The sequence below is a fragment of the Oncorhynchus clarkii genome, chromosome 14, assembly GCF_045791955.1.
Source record: "Oncorhynchus clarkii lewisi isolate Uvic-CL-2024 chromosome 14, UVic_Ocla_1.0, whole genome shotgun sequence".
Classification (NCBI taxonomy): Eukaryota; Metazoa; Chordata; class Actinopteri; order Salmoniformes; family Salmonidae; genus Oncorhynchus; species Oncorhynchus clarkii.
This window is the reverse complement of record NC_092160.1, coordinates 29,297,582-29,322,218: the sequence shown is the minus strand read 5'-3', so window position 1 is coordinate 29,322,218 and position 24,637 is coordinate 29,297,582. Positions and strand designations below refer to the sequence as shown.

Below are 24,637 nucleotides of genomic sequence, written 5' to 3'. Positions count from 1 at the left end.
CTCCGTCCACTCTTCTCTCTCGCTCTCTCTCTCTCCCTGCCTCCGTCCACACTTCTCGCTCTCTCTCTCTCTCTCTCTCTCTCTCTCTCTCTCTCTCCCTCCGTCCACACCTCTCTCTCTCTCTCTCTCCCTCCCTCCGTCCACACTTCTCTCTCTCTCCCTCCGTCCACGCTTCTCTCTCTCTCCCTCCGTCCACGCTTCTCTCTCCCTCCCTCCCTCCGTCCACACTTCTCTCTCTCTCACTCCCTCCATCCACACTTCTCTCTCTCTCTCCCTCCGTCAGTCCACACTTCTCTCTCTCTCTCCGTCCCTCCCTCTGTTCACACTTCTCTCTCTCTCTCCCTCCCTCCGTCCACACTTCTCTCTCTCTCTCCCTCCCTCCATCCACACTTCTCTCTCTCTCTCTCTCCCTCTCTCTGTTCACACTTCTCTCTTTCTCTCCCTCCCTCCTTCCGTCCACACCTCTCTCTCTTCCTCCTTCCGTCCACACTTCTCTCTCCCTCTCCCTCCCTCTGTTCACGCTTCTCTCTTTCTCTCCCTCCTTCCATCCACACTTCTCTCTCTCTCTCTCTCCCTCCCTCTGTTCACGCTTCTCTCTCTCTCTCCCTCCTTCCGTCCACACTTCTCTCTCTCTCCCTCCTTCCGTCCACACTTCTCTCTCTCTCCCTCCCTCTGTTCACGCTTCTCTCCCTTTCTCCCTCCTTCCGTACACACTTCTCTCTCTCTCTTTCTCCCTCCCTCCGTCCTCGCTTCTCTCTCTCTCTCCCTCCCTCCGTCCTCGCTTTAGTTAATTTTAGATTAACTAACTTCTTAGTAATGACTCGGGACGTCGGGTTTGATACGAAAGCTTATTTTAGTAAGAATACTTGTTTACGTTACATTTAACAACAATTGTTTTGGTACAGAGCAATGCAGGTAAGATTCTGTTGGAAAGTCAGTCACAATCATCCGCACCTGCACATAATTGGCGCGTTATCACTCATTCATCTCGCAAGGCATTCTGGGACTTGCAGTCAAAAAGCGTAATTCAACACAACCCAATACAATTACATATGCAAATAAATCTAAAGAAATATCTTTAGATACAGTTCAAAGAATAAACTTAAACATTAACTCTGTAACACATTAAAGTTACAACATCCTCCCCCCCCCGATGAACAATTGTGTTCATCTAGATCTCTAGGCAGTATATCAACTGAATAGGTCTCCTCAACAAAGTCCCTGAAGCAGTACGAACTGAACATGATCTAACTAAGCCATCTCGGCCTGGAAACAGTTCCTCAATCTTTCCTAGTTTCCACGTTTGTCTGGGTAGGTTATCTTCTCCAATGAGTACAACGTCACCCGCTTTCAGTGGGGTGGGCTGTGGTGTGTCACAGCGGTGTGCTGACTTTAGATCCAGCAAGTAGTCCCTTCGCCAACTGTTCCAGAAACTGGTCACAAGTCTCTGCCTGTACTTCCATCTGCGTGTCATTTCCCCCTTGTTTAACGTTGGGTGCTGAGTGTCAGCTGGAAATGGCTTTGGAGGCAAAGAGGTTAGTCTTTTACCCACCAGGAAGTGTGCTGGGGTCAGGGGTTGTGGTTCATCCACCTCATTGTGCACGAAGGTCAGAGGCCTAGAATTTAGGATAGCTTCAACCTCTGTCAGGACTGTGCATATCTCTTCAAAATTAAGTGAAGCTCTCCCAAGAACCTTTCGCAGGCATGTTTTTACTGACCTGATGAGTCTTTCCCAGAATCCGCCCCACCAGGCTGCTCGCTCTGCGATGAACCTCCAGGTGATGCCCCTTTCTGAGAAGAACGCCAAGAGTTGGGGCTCTTCGATTGCCTTCCACAGCTCTTTCAAGTCCTGATCAGCTCTCTTGAACGTTTTTGCATTGTCTGAGTAGATTACCTTGCATAATCCTCTCCTTGAGATGAATCTTTTTAGAGCTAACAAGAATGTCTCTGTTGACTGATCTGAGACCAGTTCCAAATGCACTGCTCTGGTTACAGCACAAGTGAACAGTGCAATATATGACTTCTTCACAGAACCATTTTCTTTCACATAGAGCGGTCCTGCAAAATCCACACCTGTGACTTCGAATGGTGGGGATTCAGTTATTCTGTCTTTTGGTAAAGGCGCAGTGACCTGCTGTCCGGCCCTTGCCTTGAATCTCTTGCACACTATACATCTTGCCACTGTGCTCTTGACTAGCTGCCTAGCACTCAAGATCCAGTATCGCTCTCTGATTTGTACTAGAGTGTCTCTTACTCCAGAATGCATCACCTTCTCATGTTGGTACTGTATCAGCATTTCTGAGTATCTGGACTTATTGGGCAGAATCCATGGGTGCTGCTCTCTGAATGTGAAGTTGGACTGTTGCAGTCTTCCTCCTACACTGAGTAGTTCGTGTTCGTCCAGGAAAGGTTTCAGTTCTCTGATTTTACAGTCATTGTTTAGGCTTTTTCCTGCCTTCAGTAGTTTGATCTCCTGTCCGAAACTCTGTTGTTGTGTTACCTTAATCCAGTACTTTTCTGCATCGAACAGTTCGTCAGCAGTCAGTTCACCTTGCATCTTTATGGTTGTACGAGCATTGGCTATGAATCTCTTTATCCAGGCGGTGACTCTGAACACTCTTTTCAGTTTGCTGCACCTTTCAAGCTCCAACACAGGTTCAGTGCTGTCTGTGCTGTTTGCTGCGAGTTGTACAGTAGCCTGGCAACTGGACTTGAGTTCTATATTCACCTCATCCGGAACCTTGTTATCATCAGTCTCTTCGGACTGATTGGGTGATGTCAGAATTCTGGGTCCATTCCACCATAGCTCGCTCTGTGTCAAGTTTCTAACAGTTTGTCCTCTTGTAGGGAGGTCAGCTGGATTCGTTTTCCCTTCAATATGTGACCATGACTCTGGATTGGTCAAGGACTGGATCTCCGTCACTCTGTTCGCAACAAACTGTTTCCATTTCTGAGCTGAGCTGCAAATCCAATGCAGCACGATCATCGAGTCTGTCCACATGTTAATCTGTTTTTCTTCCATTTTCAGTGTGGTCATCAAGTTGTTTGCTAGTCTCGCTCCAATCACAGCTCCCATGAGCTCCAGGCGTGGCAGCGTCATTTTCTTAAGTGGGGCTACCCTGGACTTGGATGCGACTAGACTTGTTGTTTCCCTGTCTTGTGACTCACCTTGCAAGTAAGCTACTGCACTTTCACTTGCATCACAGAACACGTGTAGTTTCAGGGTGTGGTTATTCTGTGGCCGCATGTCTGTTCTGTACCACCTTGGTATGGTGAGCTGGTGTAACTGGGGTAGTTCTGAACACCACTGTTGCCATTCTCGTGTCAGATCAGGTGGTAATTCTTCGTCCCAGCTGAGTCCCCTCTCCCACATTTCCTGGAACATGCACTTGATCCTGATGGTGAAGGGAGTTAAGAAACCAAGAGGGTCGAAGATACGTGCAGACGACTGCAGAACACTTCTCTTTGTGTTTTCCTTTTGCCTTAGAATGCTCAGTAACGGCCTGAGGTCATACACAAAGTCATCCGTTTCCGGCCTCCATACTAAACCTAAAACCTTCAGCGCTAATCCTTGTGTTTCTAGCGTCAATGGGTGGTCAGTTGTCGTACTCTCCTCACATTTTGTTTTCAATTCAGGAGAATTTGTCATCCACTTGCAGAGGTCCATGCCTGCATTCGACAGCATTCGCTTTGCAGTTGTTGTCACAAGGTAAGCCTCTTCAACATTGCGTGAACTTGCAATGAAGTCATCTACGTAGAGTGACTCTCTCAGTATCTCTACAACTTCTGGTTGTTCTGTTTCATATTGTTTCAGGTGCTTCCTGATTGTAGCTGCCAGCAAAAATGGACTTGGGGAAGCTCCAAATACCACTCTTTTCATCCTCAGCACACGCAGCTCCTCTTCATTTTCTCCTCTTGGTGGGCCAGTGAGCCATAGAAATCTCACGGCGTCTCTGTCTCTCTCTGCTAGGGATATCTGCAGGAAAGCTTTCTTGATGTCTGCCATGAATGCGATCTCATGTAGTCTGAACTTTATCAGAACGCTGAGCAGATCCGGATTCAGGTTCGGTCCTGTGAGTAGACAGTCATTGAGAGATGGACAGCCATCTTCATGGGACGAGGCATCAAACACCACTCTCAGTTTTGTTGTCACCTTATCTTCTCGGAGTACTGCATGGTGAGGTAAGTAGTATTTTACGTTGTCTGCACTTGATGCGTTGTCCTTGGGCACGTCCTCTGCCATATCTAGTTGTAAGTAGTAAAAAAAATAAAAATAAATAAAGGAACATCCTCTGTCCCTGCTGCCTGATTATAAAGGAACATCCTCGTCTGTCCCTGCTGCCTGATTATAAAGGAACATCCTCTGTCCCTGCTACCTGATTATAAAGGAACATCCTCTGTCCCTGCTACCTGATTATAAAGGAACATCCTCTGTCCCTGCTGCCTGATTATAAAGGAACATCATCTGTCCCTGCTGCCTGATTATAAAGGAACATCCTCTGTCCCTGCTACCTGATTAAAAAGGAACATCATCTGTCCCTGCTGCCTGATTATAAAGGAACATCCTCTGTCCCTGCTGCCTGATTATAAAGGAACATCCTCTGTCCCTGCTACCTGATTATAAAGGAACATCCTCTGTCCCTGCTGCCTGATTATAAAGGAACATCATCTGTCCCTGCTGCCTGATTATAAAGGAACATCCTCTGTCCCTGCTACCTGATTAAAAAGGAACATCATCTGTCCCTGCTGCCTGATTATAAAGGAACATCCTCTGTCCCTGCTGCCTGATTATAAAGGAACATCCTCTGTCCCTGCTGCCTGATTATAAAGGAACATCATCTGTCACTGCTGCCTGATTATAAAGGAACATCCTCTGTCCCTGCTACCTGATTATAAAGGAACATCCTCTGTCCCTGCTACCTGATTATAAAGGAACATCCTCTGTCCCTGTTGCCTGATTATAAAGGAACATCATCTGTCCCTGCTACCTGATTATAAAGGAACATCCTCTGTCCCTGCTACCTGATTATAAAGGAACATCCTCGTCTGTCCCTGCTGCCTGATTATAAAGGAACATCCTCTGTCCCTGCTACCTGATTATAAAGGAACATCATCTGTCCCTGCTGCCTGATTATAAAGGAACATCCTCTGTCCCTGCTACCTGATTATAAAGGAACATCCTCTGTCCCTGCTGCCTGATTATAAAGGAACATCCTCGTCTGTCCCTGCTGCCTGATTATAAAGGAACATCCTCTGTCCCTTCTGCCTGATTATAAAGGAACATCCTCTGTCCCTGCTGCCTGATTATAAAGGAACATCCTGGTCTGTCCCTGCTACCTGATTATAAAGGAACATCCTCTGTCCCTGCTACCTGATTATAAAGGAACATCCTCGTCTGTCCCTGCTACCTGATTATAAAGGAACATCCTCTGTCCCTGCTGCCTGATTATAAAGGAACATCCTCTGTCCCTGCTACCTGATTATAAAGGAACATCCTCTGTCCCTGCTACCTGATTATAAAGGAACATCATCTGTCCCTGCTGCCTGATTATAAAGGAACATCCTCTGTCCCTGCTACCTGATTATAAAGGAACATCCTCTGTCCCTGCTGCCTGATTATAAAGGAACATCCTCTGTCCCTGCTGCCTGATTATAAAGAAACATCCTCTGTCCCTGCTGCCTGATTATAAAGGAACATCCTCATCTGTCCCTGCTACCTGATTATAAAGGAACATCATCTGTCCCTGCTACCTGATTATAAAGGAACATCCTCGTCTGTCCCTGCTGCCTGATTATAAAGGAACATCCTCTGTCCCTGCTGCCTGATTATAAAGGAACATCATCTGTCCCTGCTGCCTGATTATAAAGGAACATCCTCTGTCCCTGCTACCTGATTATAAAGGAACATCCTCTGTCCCTGCTGCCTGATTATAAAGGAACATCCTCGTCTGTCCCTGCTGCCTGATTCAAAGCACTCTGCCTCTTTATCAGACAATTAGGATTTGCTGTAGTCAGTAGAATCACGGAGGGCGAATCCACACACACACACACACACACACACACATATAGTTACATAACAGGCTTCTGGTGGTGCATATGTTATCTGCTCCTCTTCCCCAAGAGGCTCTCACACATACACACACACTCTACCCACACACTACACATACATACTACACTCTACATCTGTGATCTTCTCTTTTAGCTTACTTCTCATTTTTAACATTTCAAAAATGCATGAGGTGTCTCTGGCAGGAGGTTGATGCATTATTTGGGATTTTGAAGTGTTAGTAACTAGGAAAGTGTTTTGGTTCTTTGATAAGCTAGTAGTTGAGCGTGGTTGAACCATACGGTTGTGTTGCTGTGTGGCTTTGCACTATGGGACTCATTTATTAAGACTAGATCACAGCTTAGGTGGGTTTATTCTAAAGGTTTTAGGTGGGTCACTGACTGCACAAAACTGCCTCGGGACACACACACACACACACACACAGCTGATCACAGAGGAGCCACATGTCAAGTCACGCTCTGAGAGAGGAGATATGAAGCCAGACAGGGAAAAATACAGGAGTATGACTGGAATGCACATCACCAACGGACTGGTAACTAGGGGAAAGGCTACAGGGAAATACTGAGGAAGACAGAGGGAATGGGACCGACCGACAGACAGACAGACAGACAGACAGACAGACAGACAGACAGCTGAAGACATACTGTAAACAACTTGGTCTTGGATAAGATGGTTTATTGTCAAAGAGATAAGATATTACAGAGATAAGATATTACAGAGTACAGTTAGAAGGCGAATAGGAAGTTGTCATGGTGATAATGGTTTATGATATTTTACAGGGTTCTGAATCAGATGACAGTTGGTTTATATCCATTCTCTGTTTTTCAACCTCGTTCTTCCTCTTCTCTCCTCTACCTCAAGAGTTCCCCGCGGGGCCACCCTGTCCTGTAACCAATGGCAACGTCGGTCCAAACCCTTCCTCTGACCCGCAACCCCAGCAAGACATTCCGTGATCCCATCTCGACCCCTACCCGGTCCACAGCCCTATTGGACCGGTTCAGTATGGGTAGTGTAGGCAGCCTAGTGGAGCGCCCAGACGCGTCCCCAGCTAAAGGCAGCCGGGCCGTGCCCCAGGTGGGACCCAGGCAGACCAACAGGATATTAAAGAAAGGCTTCAACCAGAGAGAGTTGCTCAACTACCTCAACATTACCAGGTTAGTGAGCTCTCTGATACTTAAAATGGCTGCTGTGTTTCATCAACATTACCAGGTTAGTGAACTCTCTGATAGGCACAAAATGGCTGCTGTGTTTCATCAACATCACCAGGTTAGTGAGCTCTCTGATACTTAAAATGGCTGCCGTGTTTCATCAACATCACCAGGTTAGTGAACTCTCTGATACTCTTAAAATGGCTGCTGTTTCATCAACATCACCAGGTTAGTGAGCTCTCTGATACTTAAAATGGCTGCTGTTTCATCAACATCACCAGGTTAGTGAACTCTCTGATACTCTTAAATGGCTGCTGTTTCATCAACATCACCAGGTTAGTGAACTCTCTGATAGGCACAAAATGGCTGCTGTGTTTCATCAACATCACCAGGTTAGTGAACTCTCTGATAGGCACAAAATGGCTGCTGTGTTTCATCAACATCACCAGGTTAGTGAACTCTCTGATAGGCACAAAATGGCTGCTGTGTTTCATCAACATCACCAGGTTAGTGAACTCTCTGATAGGCACAAAATGGCTGCCGTGTTTCATCAACATCACCAGGTTAGTGAACTCTCTGATAGGTATAAAATAGCTGCCGTGTTTCATCACCCAGATGGGTTTTATAGTAGAGAGTCTATGTATTCCATAAAGTGCAGACAAAGCGGGAAAGAGTTGTCTGTTTCAAATAGGAGGCATTAATGATGCTCTTGGGTAATAACATCACCTGTGATTCCATAGTGGTGTTAGTGCTACTGCCAAGTGGGTGCCACACACAGTGAGCTGGTAGGAGGTTTTGACTATATTTGGGAAGTAGGCTATTACAATATAGTTGTAGCTTGATGAAATCTAAATCATTTTCAGAACAAGCTGTTATCGCTCAGAAGAACAGGTTATCAATTGACTTGATTGGTTATCAAATTACTTGAAACCTGAATGAAAACCTTTATAATGATCCCCACCAGGAAAGAGGCCAAAGCGGGTAGCGGCCCAGGCAGCAGTAGGAAGGACATCTTCTCCAGCATGCAGTCCATGAAGAGAGAGCATGCACATGAGGAGGAACACATCAAGATCTACCACAAAGACAGAACTGAGGTGGACGTGTCAAAGAACTCACTGCCCATTAGAGGGAAATATGAGAAGGTAAGAAGAATAATGATATCCCTGAGACAACATACTGTATAGGTATGATATCCCTGGGACAACATACTGTATAGGTATGATATCCCTGGGACAACATACTGTATAGGTATGATATCCCTGGGACAACAGATAGGGTTGATATCCCTGGGACAACATACTGTATAGGTATGATATCCCTGGGACAACATACTGTATAGGTATGATATCCCTGGGACAACATACTGTATAGGTATGATATCCCTGTGACAACATACTGTATAGGTATGATATCCCTGTGACAACATACTGTATAGGTATGATATCCCTGGGACAACATACTGTATAGGTATGATATCCCTGAGACAACATATAGGTATGATATCCCTGTGACAACATACTGTATAGGTATGATATCCCTGGGACAACATACTGTATAGGTATGATATCCCTGGGACAACATACTGTATAGGTATGATATCCCTGGGACAACATATAGGGATGATATTCCTGGGACTACATATAGGTATGATATCCCTGTGACAACATACTGTATAGGTATGATATCCCTGGGACAACATACTGTATAGGTATGATATCCCTGGGACAACATACTGTATAGGTATGATATCCCTGGGACAACATATAGGGATGATATTCCTGGGACTACATATAGGTATGATATCCCTGAGACAACATACTGTATAGGTATGATATCCCTGAGACAACATACTGTATAGGTATGATATCCCTGGGACAACATATAGGGATGATATTCCTGGGACTACATATAGGTATGATATCCCTGAGACAACATACTGTATAGGTATGATATCCCTGTGACAACATACTGTATAGGTATGATATCCCTGGGACAACATACTGTATAGGTATGATATCCCTGGGACAACATACTGTATAGGTATGATATCCCTGGGACAACATACTGTATAGGTATGATATCCCTGGGACAACATATAGGGATGATATTCCTGGGACTACATATAGGGATGATATCCCTGGGACAACATACTGTATAGGTATGATATCCCTGGGACAACATACTGTATAGGTATGATATCCCTGTGACAACATGCTGTATAGGTATGATATCCCTGAGACAACATACTTTATAGGTATGATATCCCTGGGACAACATATAGGGATGATATTTCTGGGACAACATACTGTATAGGTATGATATCCCTGGGACAACATATAGGGATGATATCACTGGGACAACATACTGTATAGGTATGATATCCCTGGGACAACATACTGTATAGGTATGATATCCCTGGGACAACATACTGTATAGGTATGATATCCCTGGGACAACATACTGTATAGGTATGATATCCCTGGGACAACATACTGTATAGGTATGATATCCCTGGGACAACATACTGTATAGGTATGATATCTCTGGGACAACATACTGTATAGGTATGATATCCCTGAGACAACATATAGGGATGATTTCCCTGGGACAACATACTGTATAGGTATGATATCCCTGGGACAACATACTGTATAGGTATGATATCCCTGGGACAACATACTGTATAGGTATGATATCCCTGTGACAACATACTGTATAGGTATGATATCACTCGGACAACATATAGGTATGATATCCTTGGGACAACATACTGTATAGGTATGATATCCCTGGGACAACATACTGTATAGGTATGATATTACTGGGACAACATACTGTATAGGTATGATATCCCTGGGACAACATACTGTATAGGAATGATATCCCTGGGACAACATATAGGGATGATATCACTGGGACAACATACTGTATAGGTATGATATCCCTGGGACAACATACTGTATAGGTATGATATCCCTGGGACAACATACTGTATAGGTATGATATCCCTGTGACAACATACTGTATAGGTATGATATCCCTGGGACAACATACTGTATAGGTATGATATCCCTGGGACAACATACTGTATAGGTATGATATCCCTGGGACAACATACTGTATAGGTATGATATCCCTGGGACAACATACTGTATAGGTATGATATCCCTGGGACAACATACTGTATAGGTATGATATCTCTGGGACAACATACTGTATAGGTATGATATCCCTGGGACTACATACTGTATAGGTATGATATCCCTGGGACACCATACTGTATAGGAATGATATCACTGGGACAACATACTGTATAGGTATGATATCCCTGAGACAACATATAGGGATGATTTCCCTGGGACAACATACTTTATAGGTATGATATCCCTGGGACAACATACTGTATAGGTATGATATCCCTGGGACAACATATAGGGATGATATCACTGGGACAACATACTGTATAGGTATGATATCCCTGGGACAACATACTGTATAGGTATGATATCTCTGGGACAACATACTGTATAGGAATGATATCACTGGGACAACATATAGGGATGATATTTCTGGGACAACATACTGTATAGGTATGATATCACTGGGACAACATACGGTATAGGTATGATATCCCTGGGACAACATACTGTATAGGAATGATATCACTGGGACAACATATAGGGATGATATTTCTGGGACAACATACTGTATAGGTATGATATCACTGGGACAACATATAGGGATGATATCCCTAGGACAACATACTGTATAGGTATGATATCACTGGGACAACATACTGTATAGGAATGATATCACTGCAACAACATACTGTATAGGTATGATATCACTGGGACAACATACTGTATAGGAATGATATCACTTCAACAACATACTGTATAGGAATGATATCACTGCAACAACATACTGTATAGGAATGATATCACTGCAACAACATACTGTATAGGAATGATATCACTGCAACAACATACTGTATAGGAATGAACACATACATCTGCAGTTATCTTTTTTATCCATTATTTTAGCAACAATAACACATTTTAACATTAGACTCTTCTTAAAAAAAGCTAATTAAAAGGATATCCAGACAGAGAATGTCCTTTAATACTATACCTGTCTGTCTCTCTATACCTGTCTGTCTCTCTATACCTCCAGCATGCCATCTCCCCTCTCTAACTGTCTGTCTCTCTATACCTGTCTGTCTCTCTATACCTCCAGCATGCCATCTCCCCTCTCTAACTGTCTGTCTCTCTATACCTCCAGCATGCCATCTCCCCTCTCTAACTGTCTGTCTCTCTATACCTGTCTGTCTCTCTATACCTCCAGCATGCCATCTCCCCTCTCTAACTGTCTGTCTCTCTATACCTGTCTGTCTCTCTATACCTCCAGCATGCCATCTCCCCTCTCTAACTGTCTGTCTCTCTATACCTGTCTGTCTCTCTATACCTCCAGCATGCCATCTCCCCTCTCTAACTGTCTGTCTCTCTTTACCTCCAGCATGCCATCTCCCCTCTCTAACTGTCTGTCTCTCTATACCTCCACCATGCCATCTCCCCTCTCTAACTGTCTGTCTCTCTATACCTCCAGCATGCCATCTTCCCTCTCTAACTGTCTGTCTCTCTATACCTCCAGTATGCCATCTCCCCTCTCTAAATGTCTGTCTCTCTATACCTCAAGTATGCCATCTCCCCTCTCTAACTGTCTGTCTCTCTTTACCTCCAGTATGCCATCTCCCCTCTCTAACTGTCTGTCTCTCTTTACCTCCAGTATGCCATCTCCCCTCTCTAACTGTCTGTCTCTCTATACCTCCAGTATGCCATCTCCCCTCTCTAACTGTCTGTCTCTCTCTACCTCTCTACCTGTCTGTCTCTATACCTCCAGCATGCCATCTTCCCTCTCTACCTGTCTGTCTCTCTATACCTCCAGCATGCCATCTCCCCTCTCTCCCTGTCTGTCTCTCTATACCTCCAGCATGCCATCTCCCCTCTCTACCTGTCTGTCTCTCTATACCTCTCTACCTGTCTGTCTCTCTATACCTCCAGCATGCCATCTCCCCTCTCTCCCTGTCTGTCTCTCTATACCTCCAGCATGCCATCTCCCCTCTCTACCTGTCTGTCTCTCTATATCTCTACCTGTCTGTCTCTCTATACCTCCAGCATGCCATCTCCCCTCTCTACCTGTCTGTCTCTCTATACCTCTCTACCTGTCTGTCTCTATACCTCCAGTATGCCATCTCCCATCTACCTGTCTGTCTCTCTATACCTCCAGCATGCCATTTCCCCTCTCTACCTGTCTGTCTCTCTATACCTCCAGCATGCCATCTCCCCTCTCTACCTGTCTGTCTCTCTATACCTCTCTACCTGTCTGTCTCTCTATACCTCCAGTATGCTATCTCCCATCTACCTGCCTGTCTCTCTATACCTCTCTACCTGTCTGTCTCTCTATACCTCCAGCATGCCATCTCCCCTCTCTACCTGTCTGTCTCTCTATACCTCTCTACCTGTCTGTCTCTTTACCTCCAGCATGCCATCTCCCCTCTCTACCTGTCTGTCTCTCTATACCTCCAGCATGCCATCTCCCCTCTCTACCTGTCTGTCTCTCTATACCTCTCCATCTGTCTGTCCCTCTAAACCTCTCTACCTGTCTGTCTCTCTCTCAACCTCTCTACCTGTCTGTCCCTCTAAACCTCTCTACCTGTCTGTCTCTCTATACATCTCTACATGTCTGTCTCTCTATACCTCTCTACCTGTCTGTCTCTCTATACCTCTCTACCTGTCTGTCTCTCTATACATTTCTACCTGTCTGTCTCTCTATACCTCTCTACCTGTCTGTCTCTCTATACATCTCTACCTGTCTGTCTCTCTATACATCTCTACCTGTCTGTCTCTCTATACCTCTCTACCTGTCTTGTCTCTCTATACCTCTACCTGTCTGTCTCTCTATACCTCCAGCATGCCATCTCCTCTCTCTACCTGTCTGTCTCTCTATACCTCCAGCATGCCATCTCCCCTCTCTACCTGACTGTCTCTCTATACCTCCAGCATGCCATCTCCCCTCTATACCTGTCTGTCTCTCTATACCTCTCTACCTGTCTGTCTCTCTATACCTCCTGTATGCTATCTCCCATCTACCTTTCTGTCTCTCTATACCTCTCTACCTGTCTGTCTCTCTATACCTCCAGCATGCCATCTCCCCTCTCTACCTGTCTGTCTCTCTATACCTCTCTACCTGTCTGTCTCTCTATACCTCCAGTATGCCATCTCCCATCTACCTGCCTGTCTCTCTATACCTCTCTACCTGTCTGTCTCTCTTTACCTCCAGCATGCCATCTCCCCTCTCTACTTGTCTGTCTCTCTATACCTCCAGCATGCCATCTCCCCTCTCTACCTGTCTGTCTCTCTATACCTCTCCATCTGTCTGTCCCTCTAAACCTCTCTACCTGTCTGTCTCTCTCTCAACCTCTCTACCTGTCTGTCCCTCTAAACCTCTCTACCTGTCTGTCTCTCTAAACCTCTCTACACATCTCTACCTGTCTGTCTCTCTATACCTCTCTACCTGTCTGTCTCTCTATACCTCTCGACCTGTCTGTCTCTCTATACATTTCTACCTGTCTGTCTCTCTATACCTCTCTACCTGTCTGTCTCTCTATACATCTCTACCTGTCTGTCTCTCTATACATCTCTACCTGTCTGTCTCTCTATACCTCTCTACCTGTCTTGTCTCTCTATACCTCTACCTGTCTGTCTCTCTATACCTCCAGCATGCCATCTCCTCTCTCTACCTGTCTCTCTATACCTCCAGCATGCCATCTCCCCTCTCTACCTGACTGTCTCTCTATACCTCCAGCATGCCATCTCCCCTCTCTACCTGTCTGTCTCTCTATACCTCTCTACCTGTCTGTCTCTCTATACCTCCAGTATGCCATCTCCCATCTACCTGCCTGTCTCTCTATACCTCTCTACTTGTCTGTCTCTCTTTACCTCCAGCATGCCATCTCCCCTCTCTACCTGTCTGTCTCTCTATACCTCCAGCATGCCATCTCCCCTCTCTACCTGTCTGTCTCTCTATACCTCTCCACCTGTCTGTCCCTCTAAACCTCTCTACCTGTCTGTCTCTCTATCTCTCTAAACCTCTCTACCTGTCTGTCTCTCTAAACCTCTATACATGTCTGTCTCTCTAAACCTCTCTACCTGTCTGTCTCTCTAAACCTCTATACATGTCTGTCTCTCTAAACCTCTCTACCTGTCTGTCTCTCTTTCTCTCTAAACCTCTCTACCTGTCTGTCTCTCTATACATCTCTACCTGTCTTGTCTCTCTATACCTCTACCTGTCTGTCTCTCTATACCTCCAGCATGCCATCTCCTCTCTCTACCTGTCTGTCTCTCTATACCTCCAGCATGCCGTCTCCCCTCTCTACCTGTCTGTCTCTCTATACCTCCAGCATGCCATCTCCCCTCTCTACCTGTCTGTCTCTCTATACCTCTCTACCTGTCTGTCTCTCTATACCTCCAGTATGCCGTCTCCCATCTACCTGCCCGTCTCTCTATACCTCTCTACCTGTCTGTCTCTCTATACCTCCAGCATGCCATCTCCCCTCTCTACCTGTCTGTCTCGCTATACCTCCAGCATGCCATCTCCCCTCTCTATCTGTCTGTCTCTATACCTCTCCACCTGTCTGTCCCTCTAAACCTCTCTACCTGTCTGTCTCTCTAAACCTCTCTACCTGTCTGTCTCTCTAAACCTCTCTCCCTGTCTGACTCTCTATACCTCCAGTATGCCATCTCCCATCTACCTGCCTGTCTCTCTATACCTCTCTACCTGTCTGTCTCTCTATACCTCCAGCATGCCATCTCCCCTCTCTACCTGTCTGTCTCTCTATACCTCCAGCATGCCATCTCCCCTCTCTACCTGTCTGTCTCTATACCTCTCCACCTGTCTGTCCCTCTAAACCTCTCTACCTGTCTGTCTCTCTATCTCTCTAAACCTCTCTACCTGTCTGTCTCTCTAAACCTCTATACATGTCTGTCTCTCTAAACCTCTCTACCTGTCTGTCTCTCTAAACCTCTATACATGTCTGTCTCTCTAAACCTCTCTACCTGTCTGTCTCTCTATCTCTCTAAACCTCTCTACCTGTCTGTCTCTCTAAACCTCTATACATGTCTGTCTCTCTAAACCTCTCTACCTGTCTGTCTCTCTAAACCTCTATACATGTCTGTCTCTCTAAACCTCTCTCTGACTCTACCTTGCATCTCTCTCTGTCTTACCAGACAGTTTCACCTACTAACTATTCTAGTCTTCCTCTCTCCCTCCAGTCTCTTCCCAGGCCGTCTGCCTTCAAGCCCGTCACACCCAAGAACTTCAGTTCCATGCAGAACCTCTACCCTGCCAAGATGGAGGACTCAGACCAGGGCCTGTCCAACGGGCTCCACCAGGCCTACGCACACACACCTAGAGCTGTCTCCACCTCCTCTTCCTCCTCCTCACCCTCCCGCTACGGAGGACCCACCTCCAGCGCAACCAAGGTGCCCGTTTTAGTCTGGGGATTTCTGTCTGCTCCTGAAACATGTACAGTGTCTGTTACTAGTGTTCTTTACAAACATCAGGAAGGGACTTTATCAATACTGTCCAATGTACCAGGATTATTATGGTGATGATGATACTTCATATTGGTGGTGATTATGATGATGCTGGTGATGATAGTGATAGTGATGATGCTGGTGATGATGATGCTGGTGATGATGCTGGTAATCATGATAGTGATGATGATGCTGGTGATGATGATGATGCTGGTAATCATGATAGTGATGATGATGCTGCTGGTGATGATGATGATGCTGGTAAGCATGATAGTGATGATGCTGGTGATGATGATAACAGTTGGTATTCATGTTGTGATACAGGCGGTAGCGTCAGTGCGTGGTCAGAGTCAGGAGGATGAGAACCTGTCAGACTCTGGTCATAACTCCATGAACAGTCTTCCTCCATACAGACCTCCCTTCAGACCACAGCTGGCTCACATCAGGTCAACTCCTGTTTCTCTCTGTCTGTCTCTCTCTGTGTCTGTGTGGCTCTCTCTGTGTCTGTGTGTCTCTCTCTGTGTCTGTGTGTCTTTCTCTGTGTCTGTGTGTCTCTCTCTGTGTCTGTGTGTCTCTCTCTGTGTCTGTGTGTCTTTCTCTGTGACTGTGTCTCTCTCTCTCTGTGTCTGTGTGTGTCTCTCTCTGTGTCTGTGTGTGTCTCTGTGTGTCTGTGTGTCTCTCTGTGTGTCTCTCTCTGTGTCTGTGTGTCTCTCTCCATGTCTGTGTGTCTCTCTCTGTGACTGTGTCTCTCTCTCTCTGTGTGTCTGTGTGTGTCTCTCTCTGTGTATGTGTGTCTCTCTGTGTCTCTGTGTCTCTCTGTGTGTCTCTCTCTGTGTCTGTGTGTCTCTCTCCATGTCTGTGTCTCTCTCTCTGTGTCTGTGTGTCTCTCTGTGTCTCTGTGTGTCTGTGTGTCTCTCTGTGTGATTCTCTCTGTGTCTGTGTGTCTCTCTCTGTGTCGCTGTGTCTCTGTGTCTCTCTTTGTGTCTGTGTGTCTCTCTCTGAGTCTGTGTCTCTCTCTGTGTCTGTGTGTCTCTCTGTGTCTGTGTGTCTCTCTCTCTGTCTGTGTGTCTCTCTCTTTGTCTGTGTGTGTCTCTCTCTCTGTGTCTGTGTGTGTGTCTCTCTCTGTGTCTGTCTTTTTGTGTCTGTGTGTGTGTGTGTGTCTCTTTGTGTCTGTGTCTGTCTCTCTCTGTGTCTGTGTGTGTGTGTGTCTCTCTCTCTGTGTCTGTGTGTCTGTCTTTTTGTGTCTGTGTGTGTGTCTCTTTGTGTCTGTGTGTCTCTCTCTGTGTCTGTGTGTCTCTCTCTGTGTCTGTGTGTCTCTCTCTGTGTCTCTGTGTCTCTCTCTGTGTCTCTGTGTCTCTCTCTGTGTCTGTGTGTCTCTCTCTGTGTCTGTGCGTCTCTCTCTGTGCCTGTGCGTCTCTTTCTGTGTCTGTGTGTCTCTCTGTGTGTCTGTGTGTTTCTCTGTAGATCAGTGATGATGAAACGGAGGATAGATATGACGATGATAATGATGATGATGAAGATGTATGTTACCACCCTCAGTGCCTCCATGAGCCACATCAACACCATTGGCTCTCTGGACCGAGCATCAAAGGTTGCGGGGTCGTCGGGGGTTGCTATGACGGAGATGGCCATGTCATGTCGTAGCATGGCAACGCTCAGCCGCCTGGCGCCATACGGAGGGGAGGCTCCTCCCCCTTACGAACTGTCGTTCTCCGTAGAGGAGGTGGTGAGTGATGGATGGATCAGTTGGTTGATTTCATTAGTTGAATGACTGATTGGTTGGTTGACTGTCCAGGTTCGTGATCTGGAGGAGAGGCTGGTGGAGAAGGAACACGAGCTGAAACAGATGAGGAGGAACCTGGATGAGAGTGAAGGAGCCATTGCACAGGTTATGAGTAGACCAGCTTGTGTGTGTGTGTGTGTGTGTGTGTGTGTGTGTGTGTGTGGGCGGGCATGTGGTTGTGCGTCTATAACTGTCTTTATTTTTTTCTCTCCCCCTCCCCCCCCTCTATCTCACCCTCACTCTATCTCTCTCCCCCCCTTTATCTCTCCCCCTCTCCCCTTCCCTCCCTCCCTGTAGGTGTTTGAAGGTAAACAGCGTCTGTGGGAGAAGGAGTTGGAGGAGTTGAAGCATCTGTACGCCGCCAAGCTGCGTCAGGTTTCCCAGCATGCTCAGCATTCCCAGCATGCACTGCAGCTGCAGCTGCACAAGGCCCAGCAGGAGAAGAACAGACTGCAGGACGAACTGGAAGCTCTGGATGGGGGGAGACAGAGAGAGGGTCAGGGCAGTCTGAAGGGAACCAGCCCTACTCTGGAGGAGACTCAGTGGCAGGTGAGGGGGTGGGGGGATGGAGTGGGGAAGGTGAGGGTGTAGGAGGATGTAGTGGGGAAGGTGACGGGGTTGGGGGATGGAGTGGGGAAGGTGACGGGGTTGGGGGATGGAGTGGGGAAGGTGAGGGTGTAGGAGGATGTAGTGGGGAAGGTGACGGGGTTGGGGGATGGAGTGGGGAAGGTGAGGGTGTAGGAGGATGTAGTGGGGAAGGTGAGGGTGTAGGAGGATGTAGTGGGGAAGGTGACGGGGTTGGGGGATGGAGTGGGGAAGGTGAGGGTGTAGGAGGATGTAGTGGGGAAGGTGACGGGGTTGGGGGATGGAGTGGGGAAGGTGAGGGTGTAGGAGGATGTAGTGGGGAAGGTGACGGGGTTGGGGGATGGAGTGGGGAAGGTGAGGGGGTAGGAGGATGTAGTGGGGAAGGTGAGGGTGTAGGAGGATGGAGTGGGGAAGGTGACGGGGTTGGGGGATGGAGTGGGGAAGGTGACGGGGTTGGGGGATGGAGTGGGGAAGGTGACGGGGTTGGGGGATGGAGTAGGGAAGGTGAGGGGGTAGAAGGATGGAGAGTTGTAGGTAAGTGAAGGTAAAAACAGAGATGGGTCTGTGAACTAAGAGGACGGAGGACAGGCATAGGTTCATTTTTTTTAAAGTTTATTTCACTTTTGTATATTACCTACCTCACTTGCTTTAGCAATGTTAACACATGTTTCCCATGACAATAAAGCCCCTTGAATTGAATTGAATTGAGAGGAGGAATTGACTGAGGGATGCTGGTGAAGAGCAGGGTTTATTTAACATCCTCTTTCACCACCCCTCCCTCCTTACCGTTCAGGTGTGTCAGAAGTCGGGTGAGATCTCGTTGTTGAAGCAACAGCTGCGTGATTCCCAGACGGAGGTGACCAGCAAGCTGTCAGAGCTGTTCCAGCTGAAGACCCAGCTGAGAGAGACCAGAGGAGAGCTGCAGAGAAGTGATGGACAGATAGACACGCTGCAGACAGCCCTACAGGGGGCGCAACTTCGACAACTGGAGAAAGGTGGTGCAGAGGAGAGTGGAACACTAGAGTCTCGAGGATCAGGAGGGGCATCAGGTATATAGATATGTGGTCCTCTGTAGCTCAGTTGGTCGTGCATGGCGCTTGCACCGCCAGGGTTGTGGGTTTGATTCCTGGGGCCACATATACCTAAAATGTATACAAGCATGACTGTACGTCGCTTTTGATAAAAGTGTTTGTTAAAGATACTGTAATTTATTGTCATGTTATGTTTGATTGTTGTGTTTGATTGTTGTGTTTGATTGTTGTGTTTGATTGTTATGTTTGATTGTTGTGTTTGATTGTTGTGTTTGATTGTTGTGTGTGATTGTTGTGTTTGATTGTTGTGTTTGATTGTTGTGTTTGATTGTTGTGTTTGATTGTTGTGTTTGATTGTTGTGTTTGATTGTTGTGTGTGATTGTTGTGTTTGATTGTTGTGTTTGATTGTTGTGTTTGATTGTTGTGTTGTATTTGATTGTTGTGTTTGATTGTTGTGTTTGATTGTTGTGTTTGATTGTTGTGTTTGATTGTTGTGTTGTATTTGATTGTTGTGTTTGATTGTTGTGTTTGATTGTTGTGTTTGATTGTTGTGTTTGATTGTTGTGTTTGATTGTTGTGTTTGATTGTTGTGTTTGATTGTTGTGTGTGATTGTTGTGTTTGATTGTTGTGTTTGATTGTTGTATTTGATTGTTGTGTTTGATTGTTGTGTTTGATTGTTGTATTTGATTGTTGTGTTTGATTGTTGTGTTTGATTGTTATGTGTGATTGTTGTATTTGATTGTTGTGTTTGATTGTTATTTAATGTTATGTTGTGTGTGATTGTTGTGTTTGATTGTTGTGTGTGATTGTTGTGTGTGATTGTTGTGTTTGATTGTTGTGTTTGATTGTTGTGTGTGATTGTTATGTGTGATTGTTGTGTTTGATTGTTGTGTTTGATTGTTGTGTGTGATTGTTATGTGTGATTGTTGTGTTTGATTGTTGTGTGTGATTGTTGTGTGTGATTGTTGTGTTTGATTGTTGTGTGTGATTGTTATGTGTGATTGTTGTGTTTGATTGTTGTATTTGATTGTTGTGTTTGATTGTTGTGTTTGATTGTTATGTGTGATTGTTGTATTTGATTGTTGTGTTTGATTGTTGTGTTTGATTGTTATGTGTGATTGTTGTGTTTGATTGTTGTGTGTGATTGTTGTGTTTGATTGTTGTATTTGATTGTTATGTGTGATTGTTGTGTGTGATTGTTGTGTGTGATTGTTGTGTTTGATTGTTGTGTGTGATTGTTGTGTGTGATTGTTGTGTGTGATTGTTATGTTTGATTGTTGTGTGTGATTGTTGTGTTTGATTGTTGTGTGTGATTGTTGTGTTTGATTGTTGTGTTTGATTGTTGTGTTTGATTGTTATGTTTGATTGTTGTGTGTGATTGTTGTGTTTGATTGTTATGTTTGATTGTTGTGTGTGATTGTTGTGTTTGATTGTTGTGTGTGATTGTTGTGTTTGATTGTTGTGTGTGATTGTTATGTTTGATTGTTGTGTGTGATTGTTGTGTTTGATTGTTGTGTGTGATTGTTGTGTTTGATTGTTGTGTTTGATTGTTGTGTTTGATTGTTGTGTTTGATTGTTGTGTGTGATTGTTGTGTTTGATTGTTGTGTGTGATTGTTGTGTTTGATTGTTGTGTGTGATTGTTGTGTTTGATTGTTGTGTTTGATTGTTGTGTTTGATTGTTGTGTTTGATTGTTATTTAATGTTGTGTTGTGTTTGATTGTTGTGTTTGATTGTTATGTGTGATTGTTATGTGTGATTGTTGTGTTTGATTGTTGTGTTTGATTGTTATGTGTGATTGTTGTGTTTGATTGTTGTGTGTGATTGTTATGTGTGATTGTTGTGTTTGATTGTTGTGTTTGATTGTTGTGTTTGATTGTTGTGTTTGATTGTTATGTGTGATTGTTATTTAATGTTATGTTGTGTTTGATTGTTGTGTGTGATTGTTGTGTTTGATTGTTGTGTTTGATTGTTGTGTGTGATTGTTGTGTTTGATTGTTATGTGTGATTGTTGTGTTTGATTGTTGTGTTTGATTGTTATGTGTGATTGTTGTGTGTGATTGTTGTGTGTGATTGTTGTGTTTGATTGTTATGTGTGATTGTTGTGTTTGATTGTTGTGTTTGATTGTTATGTGTGATTGTTGTGTTTGATTGTTGTGTTTGATTGTTGTGTGTGATTGTTGTGTTTGATTGTTATGTGTGATTGTTGTGTTTGATTGTTGTGTTTGATTGTTATGTGTGATTGTTGTGTTTGATTGTTGTGTTTGATTGTTGTGTGTGATTGTTGTGTTTGATTGTTGTGTTTGATTGTTGTGTTTGATTGTTGTGTGTGATTGTTATGTGTGATTGTTATGTGTGATTGTTGTGTTTGATTGTTGTGTGTGATTGTTGTGTTTGATTGTTGTGTGTGATTGTTATGTGTGATTGTTGTGTGTGATTGTTATGTGTGATTGTTGTGTGTGATCGTTGTGTTTGATTGTTGTGTGTGATTGTTGTGTGTGATTGTTGTGTTTGATTGTTATGTGTGATTGTTATGTGTGATTGTTGTGTGTGATTGTTGTGTGTGATTGTTATGTGTGATTGTTATGTGTGATTGTTGTGTGTGATCGTTGTGTTTGATTGTTGTGTGTGATTGTTGTGTTTGATTGTTATGTGTGATTGTTGTGTTTGATTGTTGTGTGTGATTGTTGTGTTTGATTGTTGTGTGTGATTGTTATGTGTGATTGTTGTGTGTGATCGTTGTGTTTGATTGTTGTGTTTGATTGTTGTGTGTGATTGTTGTGTGTGATTGTTATGTGTGATTGTTGTGTGTGATCGTTGTGTTTGATTGTTGTGTTTGATTGTTGTGTGTGATTGTTGTGTGTGATTGTTATGTGTGATTGTTGTGTTTGATTGTTGTGTTTGATTGTTATTTAATGTTATGTTATGTTTCATTGTAATGTTATATTATGTTTCATTGTAATGTTATATTATGTTTCATTGTAATGTTATATTATGTTTCATTGTAATGTTATATTATGTTTGATAGTTACGTTACATTATGTTTGATTGTTATGTTACATTATGTTTGATTGTCATGTGTTTGTGTGACTAATGTTACTGTGTTGACCAATAAGCTAATTGGTGATCATTAAATTGTCTTTATCTCTCGCTCTCTCTCTGCTCCCCTCTCTTTCTCTTCCTCCTCTTCCCATCTCTCTCTCTCTCCCTCCCTCTCTTTATCTTCCCTCTCGCTCTCTCTTTCTCTTCTTCCTCTTTCCCTCTTTCTCTTCCTCCTCTTCCCCTCTCTCTCTCCCTCCCTCCCTCTCTGTATCTTCCCTCTCTCCCTCCCTCTTTTTATCTTCCTCCTCTCTCTCCCTCCTTCTCTCTCTTTAACTGTAGGTCCTACAGAGGAGCGTCTGCGAGCAGAGCTGTTATTAGAGCGTTGTCAGAGCGAGGCCCAGGCTACGGCCTTCGAGCAGGAGAGACAGACGTGGCAGACAGAGAAGGAGAAAGTAATCTGCTACCAGAGAGAGCTGCAGGCCAGCTACTTGGACATGTACCACCACAACCAACTACTGGAGAGAGAACTATACCTGCTCAGAGGAGAAGGAGTCGGAGGAACACTGGAGAGAGAACTATACCTGCTCAGAGGAAGAGGAGAAGGAGGAACACTGGAGAGAGAACTATACCTGCTCAGAGGAAGAGGAGAAGGAGGAACACTGGAGAGGGAACTGCAAGATGTGAGGGGAGGAAGAGGAGGAGAAGGAGGAGGGCGAGAGATGGGAGACTACAGTAACGAGTCACTGGAGAGAGAAGTGCAGGAGGTGAGGAGAGGAAGAGGAGGAGGAGAGAGAGAAAGAGGAGAGGAAGACAGCATACCTCCTCCTGGTCTTCCCTGGATAGAGAGGATAGAGTCGTCTGAGATTTGACTGAGTGGACACTAGATGGGGGGCCCATTCCAAACCAAACACTCAAACCCTCTTCCTATCTCCTTGATGAATACTCAGGCTTCTTACAGACTTTAAAGGACAGGAGGGGCCCCATTCCAAACCAAATCCTCACCCCTTATCTTTATTTCCTTGTGGAGGGCCCAGTTCCAATTCCAAAACAACACTGCACTCCTATACCTGTGTGAACTAGACTGAATAGTGTGCATATATAATCAGCAATACAATGATACCCTCTCTGGTACTGTTTTTTGGAAGTTCCACTTCCTACTTCCTGTTTCAACCCACCAATAAATGACAACTTCCTGTTTCAGTCCACCAATCAATGACAGCGTATTAGAGTCGAGAACACTTTACAATCCTTCAAGCACGACACCGACCAAACCTCACTTTAGAGGGCTGCTTGTATGTACAAAGGATAATAATAATAATAAACCTATTTGTAAATGTTACTTATTCAAATGTTGTTTTGTGTGTATATAATCAAACCAGTGAGTTTGATAGTTCCGATCCTCACAGCCGTTCTGTGGGCTTGAAGTTCAAACACTGACTGGGGGAAAGTAAGGGTAGGAATGCGTCCCAAATGGCACCCTATACCCTGTATAGTGCACTACTTTTGACCAGGACCAATGGGGCTCTTGTCAAAAGTAGTGCACTACATAGGAAATAGGGAGCCGTTTCAGATGCAACCTAGAACGTTGTCCAAAGGATCTAAAGGGATTTGGGTTTTGTCCCGGTGAGGTGAGGTACGATCATTGTCACTGGATAATAAGTCTAGTGTGTAGAGTAGGCCTAATGTAAATGACATTAAAAGTTCTCTTCATTCAGGGAGCGTCCAGGGAGCTGGGCTCAGAGGAGAAGCATAACATCACTAGACCATCAGAGGCCAACACGCGGATGATGTTGCTCTGCCATTAACAACAAGGGGCATTTTAGTCTTGTTTTTGTTGTTGGAAAATGACCCTTTAAGAAACCTGTAATACTGTAACAATACTGTATTCAGGACATTTTATGGAATTTATATTTATTGTCATGTGATTCTATTTTCTGTCCCCAGATCACTATATTGTGATCTGTATATAGTTGTTAGTTAGATATACTAATGCTGCAGAAGCATGTACTCTTTGAGGAAATAGCCTGAATAGCCTGATATTACAGCGCTGGCCGTTATTCTGCATCCCATTGGGCTAATTACTGATCATCTATTGTTGCTGTTGGAGAAAAAAGCTCATCTCCTAAACGGATATTTTCAGCAAATGGAAGAAAATTGCCATATTTTCCCATTAACAAACATACAATTAGAAAACTTTTCTCAAGTTATTTTGAATACATTTTATTGGTCCTAGATTCATTAAATATTCAGAGTTCATTGACGGGAGTTACTGCTTTCAATACATGTAAAAAAAAAATATATATATATATATGGCAAAAATAGTTTATCTGACAGCAACGTTTTGTTTAGGGAAAAATAAATACTGTACTGTGACTTGTGTTAAACCA

General features: G+C 44.6%; 1 protein-coding gene across 4 annotated transcripts in view; it reads left to right on the top strand.

The window, feature by feature from the left end:
- Window positions 1-24,637, top strand: part of LOC139366492 (NEDD4-binding protein 3-A-like) — an 85,766-nt gene extending 61,129 nt beyond the window's left edge. For 2 of the 4 annotated variants that reach the window (XM_071104013.1, XM_071104014.1), the window contains exons 2-10: window positions 6,929-7,221; window positions 8,180-8,357; window positions 15,546-15,755; window positions 16,134-16,255; window positions 17,349-17,535; window positions 17,605-17,697; window positions 17,890-18,141; window positions 18,971-19,226; window positions 22,590-24,637. In XM_071104013.1, coding sequence (XP_070960114.1) covers window positions 6,962-7,221; window positions 8,180-8,357; window positions 15,546-15,755; window positions 16,134-16,255; window positions 17,349-17,535; window positions 17,605-17,697; window positions 17,890-18,141; window positions 18,971-19,226; window positions 22,590-23,119 — 2,088 coding nt within the window. In that variant the 5' untranslated portion in view covers window positions 6,929-6,961 and the 3' untranslated portion in view covers window positions 23,120-24,637. The remainder of the gene's footprint in view (window positions 1-6,928; window positions 7,222-8,179; window positions 8,358-15,545; window positions 15,756-16,133; window positions 16,256-17,348; window positions 17,536-17,604; window positions 17,698-17,889; window positions 18,142-18,970; window positions 19,227-22,589) is intronic. The other 2 variants (XM_071104015.1, XM_071104016.1) reach the window with 2 other exon arrangements.